The 16,749-nt window shown below is 42.1% G+C and overlaps 1 protein-coding gene across 1 annotated transcript in view; it reads right to left on the reverse strand.

Moving 5' to 3' along the window:
* LOC148831367 (uveal autoantigen with coiled-coil domains and ankyrin repeats-like) overlaps nt 1-15,020 on the reverse strand; it is a 54,843-nt gene extending 39,823 nt beyond the window's left edge. The window contains exon 1 of the mRNA XM_088921625.1: nt 14,829-15,020. Coding sequence (XP_088777751.1) covers nt 14,829-14,876 — 48 coding nt within the window. The 5' untranslated portion in view covers nt 14,877-15,020. The remainder of the gene's footprint in view (nt 1-14,828) is intronic.
* Nucleotides 15,021-16,749: the final 1,729 nt, after the last annotated feature.

Here is a 16,749-nt window from a genome sequence, read left to right on the forward strand (position 1 = left end):
ACATAAAACCCCCAGCTAAGGCTGATCAAAAACCAGTCCTATTCAGATGGATTTGGTTCCCATGGAGGGACAGAGTTTCCTGAACAACAGCAGAGCTGTTCTGATAAAAGTAAGGCTTTTTTTTTTTTTTTTTTAGTTTGGCTCCAGCAAAAGTGTGACAGAGTCAAAAAAAGGTTACAAGTCTCAATTCACTGCATATGGTCCTCTGGTAACGTTGCTTAACACAGCGCAAGCATCCAGAGTATTTAAACATGTTTCACACTGTACAAGCTCAGCACCCACAGCTTCTGAGTCAAACCAGCTGCCTCAGCAGTGCGCCCCAGAGACAATCCTGGGTGATGAGCAGGATTAACAGACCATTGTACAGCTCACTACACTTACAACAGCAGTCAGGCATGCAGGCCCCAAACGGTACTGGAAGCTATTTAGTATTCAAAGCAAAAGGACAATTTTAGAAGGGGTAGTTAAAAAAAAGAAGCAAATTGGTCAATTTTTTAAGTGTTAATTATAAGGGGATTATCTCACTATAGAAAATAAATCGAAACTAATTTTCAATGCATCTGACAAATAAAAAGATCATCTTCCAGATCAGTGTCAACAGGTGATTTCACATGCCTCCACTTTTTCTAGAGAGCAGTACTACAGTACATACTTTGCCAGGGCTGCTGAGCAGACATTACTCTAAAGTTTCAGAAACCACAGAATCAATTAAGCTTTCACTTCACAACTGTATGGGATTTTAACTTATCACCAGTATACAGTACTTTCAAATTACATTCTGTTAAACTGCATTATTTGAAACTTCACAACGGATGTTCAGTTCCACAGCACAATTCAGAAAAACATTCTGGCTGGACAAATGGCTTTGCGTTTTTGTTCTCATCAGCAGATTAGCGTCTGCGTGCTTGCGGAGCTACACCAGGCTGTGTGTGCAGCTCAGCTGGAACAAGGCAGACAGATAATCTGCGGTCCCCCCGACTCAGCAGAGAGCCCTAGCATGGCAATCTCTCCATGGCAATCTCTGCGGCAGCGCTGGGAAAGCGCAGATATCCTTACATTTGTCTCTACCTGAAAAGCAAGGGCGATTGGTGCCAAAATAGTGAAAAAACAATGCAATGACCTCATTCTGCCTGACACGTCTAAGAATTATTTTTAATGAAAAAAAGATATTAACATATGAAGGGTCAAGCCACTTAAATGTAAGATTTTTACTTGCAAAAACTAAACTTTTAATGCAACATTTACATCATTCTGAGTTTTTACAAGGGGAACAATACAGCAAAACAACTGAGCAGATTTTCAGCTATAAATCCCCTTAAATACCAAACTTAGCGCCTACTTTTTTTTAAACTTTTGACTATACTTTCTTACCCTTATTTAAGTCTTCCCTTTTTATTTTGAATATGTATATTAAAGAAGGATCGAATTTTTTCACTTCCCTATAGTCGGCATTGTGTAAATCTTCCTCAGAAAGGAATTACACTAACTGCGAGTTCAGGGGGGAAATTTATATGAACATTCAGTTGTACGTCTGTTTAAAATTGCTCTATGTGCTTCAGACTCTTTGGCTTCTATTAGCAATTTGCCATCTTAAGTTAAAATCAGAAATGTTCGTCCAGATTGAGGTGACCAGTTGAAGACATTCATTTTGTGTGCAGTTAACCAATCCATTGTGAATCTGCATCGTTATAATGATAGAATGTCCATTTCTGGCCAAGCATAAGCTTATTTGCAAAAAGAACCAGGTGTCTTACCCAAAAAAATTCCCATACCTTGACAAGGGCTTTAAGACCTGGAGATGCAAAAAAAACCCTCAAAACATACCAGAACCCCACAATATTTGGTTGGGGGCATGAATGATTTCTCAAAATGAGCGGCATTTTTTTTTTATGCCCACTAACACTGATGAGCACATTCTCATTTTATCTGACAATATGATACCGTTTCAATTCTTGACAAGCTCGATTGTCCTTCAAATGTCCGGTAGGTTTGAGTTGCCTCTTTTTGCGGTTTGCCCTTACGCCTCACAACCCTACTATAAATGCTACACTGTGACCGTGAGATCTGTGACTGCTGCTTCGGATGTACGGTTGCCTCCAAAACCAATTCCTTCACAGCCCATGGGGGCAAGAAACAATTATGCCCTCTCCAGCTAGTGTGGCCATTATACCACTGGCCTTAAGTTTCTTACAGCAGACACTCCAGCAGAAAAGTGTCTGATTCAGCTTTTTATGGATTCTTCAAAAAAGGGGGATTTTTGGAGATCCACATACAGTACAAGTTCAATTGTCATGGTACTTATAGGCCAATGACAATTTTGCATTCACCGCAGAGCTCCTCAACCTTAACCAAGATCACACATGGCACTACTGAGGGCTGTCCGTGTACTACCGCCATTTATAGCCCAAGGAAACAGAAGCTCTATAGTTACAGCGGCTTCCATTGCACTTCCAAAGAGCAGAATATTACTGTTGATCTGTTGTAATGTGTCTTAAAGGAATACACAAAGAAGTGAATAAAGAAGACTCTTGCTTTCTCCAGGTCCAGTAATTTATGACAAATACGCCCTGTGCCCTGTGATGGACTGGCACCTCTTCCGGGATGTACCCTGCCTGGCGCCCATTGCTTGCCAGGATAAGCTCGGCTCCCCTGTGACCCTGAACTGGAAAAAGCAGTTTGAAAATGGATGGCTGGCTTGGCTCTCTCTGTACAATACTATTATGATTACAGTACCACATGAGAATTTTAAGCGAGACATTATCCCACCTGTTAGCGATCCTGCGCCGCGATGTTTTTTGTTCCTATTTCACGGGGGAAATAAATGAATCTAGAGGGCACTGTAATGTATTAACAAGAAGCCTTTTTACACTTCAGCGCATGTTCCTCTTGTCCTGACTAAATTAGGACTGTCCTTGTGCGCTTCATTTACGCTTTAGAAACCCACAAGGCCACCTTCCTTTAGGTGAATAGAAACTCCTAGTCCTTTCTCTACGCATCTTAAAGCACATACATCTCCCCGGCATCGCCTAGCTACTGCAGATGTTGTTGTTGTTTTTGTTTCACTGCTGAAATCAAGTGACAGCAGGACCCTGCACTCTCTGGATCCTGAGGGAGAGAGACCAGTCACGCCTATCACTGCAACAAAACAGGAGTCTTTCCTCCTATTACTGGACCCATGCAGGAGAAAAGAATATCCATGGTGCCAGGTGGAAATCAACACTGAAGGAGGGAAATGCTTACTGCGCAGTGCCTCTAGTGTGGCAATAACCACTCATGGGGAGGGGGGAGGGAGTTGCCTTCATTGATTTTTACCTCTATTGTGTTATTCCGACATTTAAATGGATAAAACAAATGGGTCAGAAAAGTTTATTTTAGAGCTGCTGCTCTCCATGTACACCATAAATTAAATAACAGCTCAGAGCAGGAGCCAGTGCAGTTCATCTTTCATCAGAAACACAAGTGAAGCCCGTGAACATTCAACACTGGTTTTAAAAGGCTTCACTGACAGACTGTGAAGATCCAGCACAGCAATGCCCTGTAAGGGACATTAGTGTATATTATAGTGTGCCGTATATATATAAAAGAAGGCGCCGTCCTTCAGATGAGACGTAAAACCGAGCTCCTGACTCTCTGTGGTCATTATAAATCCCAGGGTGTTTCTAAAAAAGTGAAGGGGCGTTACCCTGGCATCCTGGCCAAATTTCTCACTGGCCTTTACCAATCATGGCCTCCTAATTAATTCAATCAACGAACTGGCTTCATTACTCTGCTCTCCTCCCCACTGATAGCTGATGTGTGGTGAGCGTTCTGGTGCACTATGGCTGCTGTCACATCCATCCAGGTGGGGCTGCACACCTGTAAAGCGCTTTGAGTGGAGCATGCAGAAAGGCGCTATATAAATGTAAGGAATTGATAAGAAAATTCTTATTATATTAAGCCTACCATGAGGATTCTTAATTCATTACAAAACAAAGCTTTACTCCCATAAAGAGACAGACTCCACATGTTCTGATAAAAGGCCTGGAGGAAACTGGCCATGATGTGGCAGCAAGCCTCCTGTGCCTCTCCAGAATCCTTCTACATCTGAGCACATCTTTTAAAACACACAGTCTTCTTCTGCTGCCGTGTGGCTACGTCGTGCACTTCAAAGTCAGACAGCAGAGCTCAGTCAGCTTTCAAAGAACCCATGAAAATGAGATGCAGTCCCGGGAAGTGAAAACACGCAATGTGGAATAAAACAGTTCTTGCAACATTCGACCGCTGCCTCGAAGAAAAACACTTTATAACCTGTTTCTTTATACTTTCTATTATTTTTAAACTTGTTTGGAGTAGGTTCTCGGAGCAACAGTGAAAGAGTGAGGTCAAGACAAGAGTACACTCAAGCATTAAGTGTTCCAGTACTTGCATTCTGTCGTACAACAATAAATCTGGCTGTCCTGGCTGGCGCTCAGTTTCGCATTCCATAAAACAAAAAAATCCTGCCTGAAGAATGAAATGTAGGTAATGGAAAGCTTTCGCCAATGAATCAGCACTGAAGAAAGAGCCACAGATACAGAATGATGAACAATACTTTAATAATACTAAATCCCCAGAAACTCTAGGCCTCTTATTAGCCATAGGCTGGGCACAAAAGATTGCAGGCTCCCACTGTTTATATATGAAGTGTATCTTCAGAATTCATTATAGTTACAAATTACAATTTATATCCAACCCATAAGATGGACGGCTGATGACATTTGAGGAAGCTGAAAAGGGCCTATTGCTAAAAATGTCTTATTTTCTGCATGCCATCTCATAATGTAGACTGCTCTCCCTTGAATTACATCTACATTACACTAACTTTTTTTTTGTTTCCTGCTAATAAAACTATTAAGATGACATCCATCTGCACTCTTTGTACAACAGATGCCGATTTACTCAGAGAACAGAAGAGAAAACAAGATCCCCAGAAACAATAAGACAGGCACCACGACAGGACTTCTTATTTTTCCCTTTGATCATACTGTTTTACCCAAGCATTTCACTCCCTACTATATCTGTGACAAATGTTCCTCAGCCTAATAAGTCACAAATCCATTCCATGGCTTCACACACAGCAAATAATAGAATAAGAATAGAATAAGGTCATTTCTATGTTGTTAACAAAAAAAACGAATCCACCATGTACAGTAGTAAATGTGTCATTTTCATAGTAAGTCAAGAATGATGGACTCTCTTACAATGCAATTACATTACATTCAGCCTCTCACTGCCTATTGATCCAAGAAATTAATTATATTCTTATTAGATTGTGGTAGGTTTCTTTCATCAAATATACAATTGAAAGTTATCTAATGAAGGACACTGTCTACTGTACAACATTCAGCACTTCAATGTAGCTTAGCAACAAGCAACGGACACAAAGCTGTTCTGAACAGTGACCGATTTCTAGCGTTCAAGCCACGTTGATCTAGAACAGATAACACAATATAGTAATTATACTGGGCTGAATTTTTTAGATACAAGTCGTGATCGCCAAAGCTAAATTTCCCTTCCCATTACAAAAGGCTTAAACCTCTCCTGAGTAAGTGCACTGTAGAACGAAACTCTTAAAGCCTTTATAAAATCTTGACTTTCAACTTAAGCTTAATTTGTGTTATTGTAAAACCGGTCTGAGCAGCATCGCAGGCGACAATCCAGTGAAAAAAGTTTTAAGGATCTAGTGTACACAGCACATCTCAAGAAGTGTTTTAAGTGTGGAGTGTTTTTAGACTCGCATACACGGTGTGCCAGTGCTAAGACAACATGTGCTACTGTGTGTCACTGATACGCGAGTCTGTATTCAGACGCAGTATGCTGAACAGCACAGAGGAAGACTGCTCCGAGGGTCAATACAGGGAGTTTAAGTTCTGCCACAGCACAGGCTGGGACACAGGGCCTCATGGGCCACGAGCTGTGGGTGAGCACCGAAGAGGCAGGGCCTCTGGGCAAGGGCAGCCGTGCGATCATTTTCAGAGATGGCCACTGCCATCCCCTTAAAACAGGTTTGGCAGCTCTTCCTGAAAACAGACATAACGAGTTATTCTTGAGGCAGAAAAATCACCCGAAGCAACCCAACGGCAGATCTGGGACAGAAAACATTCCTCTCCTGTTGTTCTTTTTCATTTTTGGCACTTCCGCTGGCTTTTTTAAAGGCTGTTTGCCGCGAGACGGAAGAGCCTTTGAGCCGGAGTGGAGTGGCAGGTGCAGGGTGTGTTTCGGTCCGTTAAGGTATCCAGCTCGCAGGCCTTTGCTCCGATCGCTGCCCACAATAACATGGCTGTACCGTATGAAGAATTCAGAAAATACATTCTCTCCTTCTGTATTTGGTTAATGCTGGAAATCACGGTTAAAAATCAAGAGGTTTCACCCGTTTCTGTAACTAATTTTGGTGCGCACGAGCCTTCTCTTTGAGGCTTTGAATTCATTTGCTCATTTTTATTTTTTCCAAATGCAAATCAAAACAGATGAAAAGAAGTGCTGAGAATTCTCCCTGTCTCCCGGGACAGAATTTTCAACACTGGCACTTTAAAGGTATTGCTGCCCCGTCCCTGGATGAATCATTTATTTTCCTTTTTTCATGTAAAAAAAAAAAAGAAAAAGAAGTGGTGTACCAGTTCCTGAATTGATTTTCTGGCAGGAGGACCGAGGCGCCGCTTCCTGTGGCGTCCACAGGAGGTACGCCCTTCTTTTTCACAGCGCACGCGGGCTGCTGGCAAGCCTCAGCTTTCTTCAGTTCAGTCCAAGACTGCATGTGGTGGAAATGTCTAGAGGATTTTTATTCTTTCGCTTTAGGCCATTCTAATTAAAAACCTGGGAAAAATCGAATATGAGGAGAGTTTGGAAGTTGCTGTTTTGAAAAAAACTATCAATAATAAAACTCCCAAATAAGAGCGAGTATCCCCTCTACACCTCTGTACACAATCTTACCAGGTTAAGGGAAAGCTGAGCCTCTTTAGTATTAAAACCAGGACAATACAAGAGTATCTAGTACTCAAAGAACTCAAAATTCTGCTATGCTTCAGATACAACATAAAAAAAATAACCCAGAGGACATGAAGGGGCAAAAAGATGTAATTTATTCCAGAAACTTTACAACTGTGCTGCTGAAAAATCCTTTCCTGAATTTGGCAACTGACTGGATTTAATTCTTCTGTCATTTAAAATTCAAATAAGCAAGATTCGAAGCTCTCATTTTGTATGTGTCGATCTTTAAACATTAAACTGATCTAAAAATCAGTATTTGAAATGAAGCACTTAGCAAAATCTGATTGTGAATGTCTTTTGTGGAAGCACATTTAGAAAACAAGACCAGGAAAGGAAAAAAAAAACATTTCACAGGTCCCTTTGAGGCACATCTAAGGGATAACGCTGGTCTCTTGAGGTTGTAGAGCAAAACTGCACAGACAATGTGTGAAAGATAAGCTTTTAATAAAACAAGAAAGGGCTCAGTGACAGCACATGAAACATTGTGGGACAAATGAATTCAAAGATGAAGAAACTGAATACGATGATTTGTTTTTTGACTGCTTAAGGAACACTGTGCAGCTTTCAGAGCGCGTGTCAATTAATACCACAGAATTAAAAAGGCCTTGATTTTACAGACATTAAGAGATGTAATCTGCTAGCAATCATACTGTAGAACACACACTACTGAAGTACTGGGTAGCCCTGCAGTTCCAGCATCCCAGCAAGAGAGCTCTCTCTCCCACAGCTCCCTACCTCCGCCTGAGCCCCCACACCCCCTCACCCATACACCCACTCCCCATTCAGGCCTGAGCCTGCCTAAACCAACACTGACAAATTCAGAAGAATTCCTCTGCTATGGCTCAACCAAACAGCCCTTTAAAGTCTTGGTCTCTTGTCCTTTTCTCCTTTCCCAGTAACCCTGAAAACACAGGCGCTCCTCTTTCAGACAAACTGCTGACAGCTCCACCGCTCCGCTTGGTAACCGACACCGAGCTAACTGCCTGGGCGAGGCGCTCCCCAGCTCTTCCGGTCCTGGAACGGAGCACTCAAGGGAAGACGGAGGCGGATTGTGTTTCTTGGGCTGCAAAGTTTGGGAGGGGAGAGAAAAAACACCACTAATATCTGCAGTGATTTACACCCAGATATGGCACAACTCCCTAACACTCCCAGGGTTAAGAGAGAACGTGTTTTAACAGGCAGTCCCCAAAACTGCTGATCCTGTCCTGGCTTCTTCATTGCCAGATAACCTTGAGCCTCTTGACCCTCTTCACTGTAACCTCCACACTCCCCAAGGAGACGCCCCTCACAGGAACACACACACTCAGAGATACTGCTTTCCTCAGAAATCCCTGCAGGAAAATACATAGACATGATTTAAGAGGAGGACTGCACATAAGGACTCAGCTTTCCGGTCCAGGTCTTTAAATTCAAGCACTTAAGAGTCAAATATACAGCCAATGACATAACTCACAACTCCAACATGATGGGATTCTAGCACTTGACAGGACTGAAGATGTAGTTTGACATGTACAAAGTACACAAGGTCAAGAAGAAAGTTTATAAAACAAAAGAAAAAATGCACACTAGGGCCAATGTCTGTGGACCAAATGTGACAATATTCCACAGCAATTGGCAAAGAAGCCCAGAACAACCCTCACAATCACACAGCAGTATTAAGAGAGGTTAGAGGTTTGCAAGGCAAGTCCAGCCTCAACTTCCATGTAAAACTGGCAATTTCATTTGCTCTTCTTTCCCACAAACAGACTATTGGATTTTAAAACTTGTACTTCACCAAACATCTCCTCCAGCTCATTTAATAAAGAGAAGAGGAGTGTGCACAGATGGCATGTGGCACTACGACATTATGACTTTTCACTTAATTTAACTGAAGCATTTTTTCCTCAGTTCTCCACCAGACCTGCTATGCATCATGCAGGTAGTTCACGGGTGGGTGAAGTGGCTCTTCTTCTGTATGCAAAGCTTTTGGGATCCAACAGAATGAAAACGCTATACAAAGGCAGGCCACCCTTATTTTTACGACAATTGTAAAACAATTCATTGTACAGAAACCTATTCCCCCCCCCCCCCCACCCCACCTCTTCAAGTACAAGCAAATATTATATTTAACAAAATCCCCTGTCTACAGGCAGCCTTTAAGTGCACAAGGGATTTGAGCTGCTCTACCCATATAACAAAAGCACAGCCCTGACCAGAGTGAATTCTGACCTCTCGCTCCAGCTCAGTGCAGGAAGCTTTCAAGGAGCTCACTGCTCATCGCTGGAAATTCTTCAGGGTTTACTCATGCTAGGATCAGCTTGGATTCACATCACAGCTCATGGAGGCCCAAGATCTGTGCTGCCAGGTTTTCTTTTCAAGACAGTAATTCTCATGTAAAAAAAAAAAACAGATGAGTATTCACAACCTTCGCTTATAAGGGACCATTTTAACACTCGGCCACGGTGATTCATGAACAGGACATGGAGGATCGTGTATGTTGTGACATTCATAGATTAAAATGTAGGCCTAATCAGTGGTTTCAGCTGGCTTCAATTACCTTCTGTCATCGTTATGACAGTAAAAAGATACTATGGTAAGCTTTAGAAATGAGCAAGAATTGACCTTTTGCACACATGGGTAGTCAGGGCCAAACAGATCAGTAAGTGCAATCACCTGAGAACAGACCTAGGTCATCTACGAACACCTCGCAAGGCAGGCATACAGAAATGACACGCGAAATTATTCCATTTTCATTTTAGCACCCCTGTTTTGGAGATGAAGGCTGTTTACAGAAAGTGCTTAGTTATTCTCAACCAAATCACTGTAACCTTAACCAGCAGCAGCCGTTTATGCAGAAAACAGGTGAAAAGCTGCTCTTTGCAATTACTTGCTTACAAACATTCTTGAACAGGGAGTGGCACCACAGAAAGGCAGTTTTACAATGCATTTGTGAATAAACATCGCCTTCTCTTTTGTTTAGTACAGGCTTGAAGAGAAGCCTTTCACTTCAACTTGTTCAGGTCTTCTCTTACATGTCCAAACACTCCCAACACCATATCTATCAGTGTCAGGCCCTTCCTAATGCTTGAAAAGCAATCTATATACTGATCAATCGCATGCGCTCCAGATTCAGCGAAGAGATGCCAACAAACAAGCTTGGGCTGGCTCAAGATTGCTCAAGACCACATCATCACAGAAGCATGGCTTGACTGTTTACCTCATTGGAACTGGAGTCCTCAAAAAGAGAAGCGGTTGAGAATTAAAGCAATTTGCTTTCCAAAGGCAGACACTGTTGCGTTCATTAAAGTTCCTCGCTTTAGGCTGGGGTGCTGTGGGAAAGCTGAAATTGAGATGATCCCACTGGTTGGCTGTTGCTTTTTACATGTCCAAGAACGGATGATTCTTCGTACCCCTGCAAATTGCTTGAGATCACAAAATGTGAAAACTCCCCAGCTGTTTCAGATGTCCGTTTAAAACCAGAGGGCAATCAAACTGCATACTTGCTGCACACGCTCCTAAATGTAACCTTCAGATCTCATCTTACAGTTTAAAAGAAGACAAGATTTCTGTACAAGAATGCTTCATGTAATTCTGTACACAGTTTTATGTAGAAAGCATGGAAAACTAACAAATAAACAAGTTTCGAGAACTTCGAGAATAAGCAGCTGCGATTATTTTGGCCCCCGTGACACAAAGCTCAAATGTGAGCATTTGCTCTGTAATCTCTTGAGAAAACAAGATTTGGATTTTGTGATTCAACCTTATGGAATTTGGACCTGTTATAAAAAATATTAAATTTCCAGCTCTTTGCGGGTTTCCCAGGATGGAACCTGCCATGTGGTTTGGATGGGCATCAAACGGGCATGGCTTTTACTGCTGTTCTTTCCATTCACTGTTACCGGCTGTTGGGTAACTCATAAATCAGTCACAGTTGTTCTGTGCATCAGGATATATTGATTATTACGCACTCACATGCGAAGGGAGGAATCCAGGAACAGGAAACCAAAGAGAGAAGCAGGTGCATCTCCAACACGCACAGTGAACAGCATATGGACGTGTAAGAACCAATAAACATCACCCACGGGAGATTCCAAATTAGCACAGAAAAGTGCAAGGGAGGTTAACTGCTGTACAAGGGAATAATATTCTTTTAAATCAGACATTTTGAGTTTTAATTTTTAATTGAAACTGTTCCTGGGGATGCAACAATTTGAGAAATTTAGGCTCACACATAAATATGGCAGTCTCTTCTGGTAATGCATGGAACAATTAAACATCAGTGAAACTGCTTTCAGTGTCAAAATGTTTCTGCTGTGTCAGTTTTCACAACCTCGAACCACCAAGGGCACAATTGTCATTGGGACTGTGCACTGCAGATGAATACCAGTGTTTGTCTAACCAGACTCCCATTTTGCAAAGTTCCTGAAAAGACCATTTGTCTTAGAACTGGCTCACAAACAACACATTCTACCCCAGGCACCGGGGCTTTTGACATTAATTGCTGCAAAACGCACACGTTTGTTCAATGGAACTGCCACAGTGTGGGCTCAGCTGAGCAGAATTCCAACGACACTGTGAGAAAAGCGATGCCAGTGATGTTTTAATCCTGGGAGCTGGCGTGAATGACACCTGGGCAGGCAGGTACACCGTAATTCCTGGTTCTAGAAATCTGCTCCATCCATCCTGCTCCCAGCCTCTCAGTTTGATCAACCGTGAGGCAGAATGTCAGGTGCTCTGAAAAGAACATTCAAGCACAGGTCTGCCCTCAACAAAGGAAGGATCAAAATGATTAGACAGAATAGCTGGCGATTTACATAAGGCACCTTGGAGGAAAAAAAAAATCAATTCCATTTGAAGTTATAATTGAAATGGAAGTAATCTTGAAAGACTTTCTCTGCCACACCTCAGTGTGGGTGGCTGCATCCATTTCAGAGAAAGTACAAATTTTATCTGCAAGTTAAAACACAAATGATATCTTCCTTTTGTCTGCTGCAGTACAAATGTCACCTTGTTAAAAAGGAGATGACACTTGTCAAGGGAGCACAGAGAAATAGTGACAGTGTCGCATGTAAACACTGCAAATCGAAAATATCAGAGCACCCTTTACCTGCACAGCCCATTGTTATGCTGTTTGAAATACAAATACCAAACAGGTCCTCCAGCCCTAATGTTTTCAACAAAAAAACTGTTGTACAGATCATCCCAGAACCCAACTGAGCGAAAGAAAACAGTCAACATAATAAATTAAATCTCCATTGCAGCACAAAGCTGACTGCAGGTTAGAGCTCACATTCAGTTATATAATGCCAAATGCAAATAATACCTTTCAGCTTCAGATTGCAAGTTCATGAGGGACTGTTACCACTAGGGGTACAAGATTAGTTCACTCCTTCAGACATTTCTTTGTGTTTTCAAAGGTCAGGATCCTAATATAAGATTGGAAACTTACAAGTAGACAACCACACCTTATAAGATTACAACAAGGATTTTAAATTAGAATTATACTCGAGCCTATACATGGCTGAAATACAGTAACTTGGTAGTGAAAAAGGGTCAACTGTACATTTTCAAGATTCAAGCGCTCTCTTTATGCCTAGAAGTGGTGCAAGTAGGGCTGCAAGTAGGTCTTGTGTAAAAACAGTACTTAACCCACTTCCTCACAAAGGCCAGAATAATCAAATTTACATTAGAGATGGCTCTGTAACTGCCCCACCTCCAGTTACACTAATTCTTAATAACATATTCACAGACGCATTTTGATCAGAACATCACTCTCATGAGCCTGTTGTACTATACAAACAAAAGCTGCAGTTTTTTTTTTCTTCTGGAGCATCATGTTAACACTATGCACACTGTGAGTATTCAGAGACAGATTACACAGCCCAAAATCAGATCATGTTTTCTGATGTAGTCCAACAGCAAGTTTCAAACAATTTGTTCAGAATTGCTTTTTTTAAATTCTCCAAGACCAAGGAGATGTGTGTGTATATATATATATAATTGGTGGGTCTACAAACACCCCACCTGGTGTCTCACCTTATCCTTGTAAGAGTTAATCAGATGCTGATATTCTAGGCATTAGAATTAATGTTGACTGAAATAAACTGTCTACATCTAAAGGCTAGCAAACAATGCTAAACATGTCCTTGAATCTTCTCTCAATTCCTAACATCGTTAAACACTCCTGCATAACTGCAGATGGAAATCAAGATGAATTAAAATAACACCGGCCTTCAAAACAGCTCATGTAAAAACATGCCAGGCTCATTTTTCATTTCTGCTCCAGTTTGGGGGAAAAAACACAGTCAGCAGTCCCGATAAGGCTTAAAAAAGTCTTTGGCATTTGTCGATGCACACTCAACAGACAATGTGGACATGCAAAGTCTGGTAGTGAGGACTGCAGGGCAGAGTACGCAGAACTGCACACGGATGCTGAGAAGCAGCCAGGGTTTGGACAGTGGGTGTTGGCGGTTTCTCTACCAGACCACTTGAATCTCTCCCGAAGCACGGACCACGCCTGCATGACTGCTCGTGGCAGAGTCTTAGGACTTTAACACTCATAACTAGCACAAATATCTAAACAGTAGGCCTAAACTACATCAAGACCTCATCAGCCATTATTTCCAACAATCCCAGAGACAGCACAAGCTGAGAGGTTGAAGGGAAGATTCACAAAGTGTCTCATGTGCTCCCCGAAAGCGCTGGAACAGTTGGATCAGGGAAACTGCTTCTTATCAGGTGTGAAAGTACTTACTGACTGTACAGTAGTTGCATAGTTTCTACAGCCCTATACTGAAACTCCAAGTGGGCTTTGATGATTTGTATTCCCTGACTAATCTGATAGGTTGTACACGGATAAATTCCTCAGTATACAGTCATTTTATATGGCACTGAAAGATCGGCTGGAAAACAAAACATCTTGCAGGGAATGTGTAATTTACGCTACACTGAGTTCTATGGGATCTGGGGAAACGACAGCAAAAAAACCCTAGAACAGAAGAAAACTCGGCAACACAACAGTCTCCTGCCACTGGTTCAGCAACTCGAGCTAGATTCGATTAAACTTTTAAAATGAATTCCTTCATCAATCGACTGCAATTAGGTTTAACAGCAGAGTGGCACTGGTAATGTACTGTACCGATTTTCATTCATCTCCAGCAGGGTGACTAGACAAGTGCACCCATTACCTACTTTATTTCCGAAATTTAGAAGAATACGCTACACTAGACATGTGCCTTTTGTTTGGTAGCCTACTGTATATACACTTCTACCTTATTAGAATGTGCGTGCTCCACTCCACGGACAATGCGTTTACACGGACAAAAAAATCACGTCTGATAAAAGGCATGCTTGTTTCACATACTTATTTTTTAATGTACCAGACGGACAAAAAGCGCACGTTTCAGGTTTCCGAAAGAGGGAATCGCGATAAGAAAACTAACTCCCCACTGACAGCAAAACTGGAAAGAGGATCGGTTTCAGAAACGATCGGCCACGAGTGTTTAATATATGCTAGCACAGATTCGTGAAAGTCGAAGCCATGTACATATTAACACAACAGGCAAAACGACACCTGGGTATAATAAAATACGTTTCTTTTATAAAATAAAAAATACCATAGAAAAAACACCACACCGTCTGCAAAAAGGCAATTTCCTTTACTGTCAAAATTAAGCTTTTTGTGGGGGTTTATTTAATACCTATATATGTCTAGTCACACGAGATTGTCTTGTTAAAGCCAGATGCTTCCTTCCTAAACAAACTCTAAAGTCACTTTTCAGCGCAGCTACCACCCTCAGGTATGTTCAGACAGGATCTGAGCGGAGAACTGAGAATGAACTTACAGAGATGGTAACTTCTTGCTTCTTCAATCGATACTTCAGGCTCTTCATTTTCACAGAAAAAGTTTGGGACAGCACCCCCGCTTCTCTTGCAGAATCGACTACGACGAAGGGAAGAAGAGGAATTTCGACAAAACAGCTCGATTTCCCCTTTTCTTTAAATTCAGTCCACTTTTCTCCCAAACACAAACCTTTTCCACCTGACGCCCCCCAGTACCGAGCAGTGACCTGCTCCTAAACAGACATTTATCCTAGCCAATAGTGAGGAGAACTGCTATCCCATGTTCAAACCTTAACCAATCAACCCAGTTATTAAGGTGGGACTTCCTCGGAAACTGGGATACTACCTTGGCTCTGGAGACGTCTGGCGCAACCTGGGCGGTTATTTCGCGACGTCATCGTTACCTGGGGAATGGTTGATTCCTTGATTCACCTGAACGCCAGTTGGAGGGTTTTCTAGCCTCCCGTGCATTTACAACTAGAAAATGTTTTAGGCAAAACTGCGAGGTTATAGGTTTTTTTTTCCAACTTCGCAAAGGAAATGTTTCTTTTTGCTGCTAATTTAAAAACAAGCGTAGGAGGCTTGTGGAAAGGTATGTGAACGCTTAAAAAGCCGTTCAGAGTTCCGTAGAACGGACACTTCGAGGGGCTGCACGGCGACCTCGTGAAAATATGTAAAATCTTTCGTACTATATTAAACTGTATTATGAATAGTAAAAACTTCCAATTTTTTACTTGTTAAAACGAATTAATTAGTACAGTTTTGAAGTGAGGGATGCACCGGGAATATTCTTTGTCTTTGTTCGTGTGGATTTTCTTCCCGCATTCCACAGACACGCCGCCTCTGGTGAACTGGTGTCTCTCAGTTGCCACTCCTACACCTATGTGAATGAATGTTTGGGCCCTGAGATGGACTGCTGCTTCAGGGAGTAGTCCTCCTACTTTGCAGGTTAGGCTCTGGCTCAATGTGACCCCCTAAAGATAATGTGGTTGATGGTGAAGCTGGATGGATCCTGTCAGCCTGTCCTTTCAGCACAGCTGGTGATGCTGGGAGTGTCGTTAAACCAGAACGGGACCATGACAGTTGCTAATGGCTTGGCCTGATCCTTTCATGCAAGGTGTCTTCATAAGCAACCATTTACACAACTGGGTATTTTATTGGTGCAATATGGGTGAAGAGTCTTGCACAAGGGCACAACAGCAATGTCTGACCTGGGATTTGGAAACAATCTTCCAGTCGTACGTCAAGAACAATCCTGCTCAAATATATGGTCGGCCTTTTTCCATAACAAATGAGCTCCTTTGCTGGGGCAACAGGGTGAAGTAGCTTAGTTAGTAAGGTTAGGGCTCTAGACTCCCGCCTGGACTCTGGGCACAGGGCCGTGGGGTAAAGTTCATGGCAGGGCTCTGTTATTGTACCCTTCAGCAAGGTAATATGAGGGAATCTGGTACAATTTCTGTATTCATTACCCTGATAGGCATCAAAAGTCAACCCAGTACATTTCTTCAGATGCAGCAGTGAAAAAGAAACCAGTGGACACAAGTGGAAATGACATTGAAGTGCCTTTTAAACTGAGAACAGTTTCAATCTCTATTTCTTCTTTACTGAAAGGGTTGTAGGAGTCTGGAACAGGGTACCCAGACATCCTGTTGAAGCTGATACCTTGGATTCTTTCAAGAACCAGCTGGATGAGATCCTCAGATAAATCTGGTACTACAGTAACTAACAGATGGGCTAGATGGGTTGAATGGCCTCTCATTTCTAACTTTTCTATGGTTCTTTCTATAAATGGGGCTGCCAAGCCTTTATTAATTCCTTCTTTATAGGACAAAAGCAATTCAGCCAAAGGGGAGATGTTGTTATTTTTTTCAAGACCATTCAAAGCCTGGGTATTCTCTGATCTGCTCTTTAGAAATCTGTCAG

This window comes from Atractosteus spatula, chromosome 7 (assembly GCF_055471065.1).
Source record: "Atractosteus spatula isolate fAtrSpa1 chromosome 7, fAtrSpa1.hap1, whole genome shotgun sequence".
Classification (NCBI taxonomy): Eukaryota; Metazoa; Chordata; class Actinopteri; order Semionotiformes; family Lepisosteidae; genus Atractosteus; species Atractosteus spatula.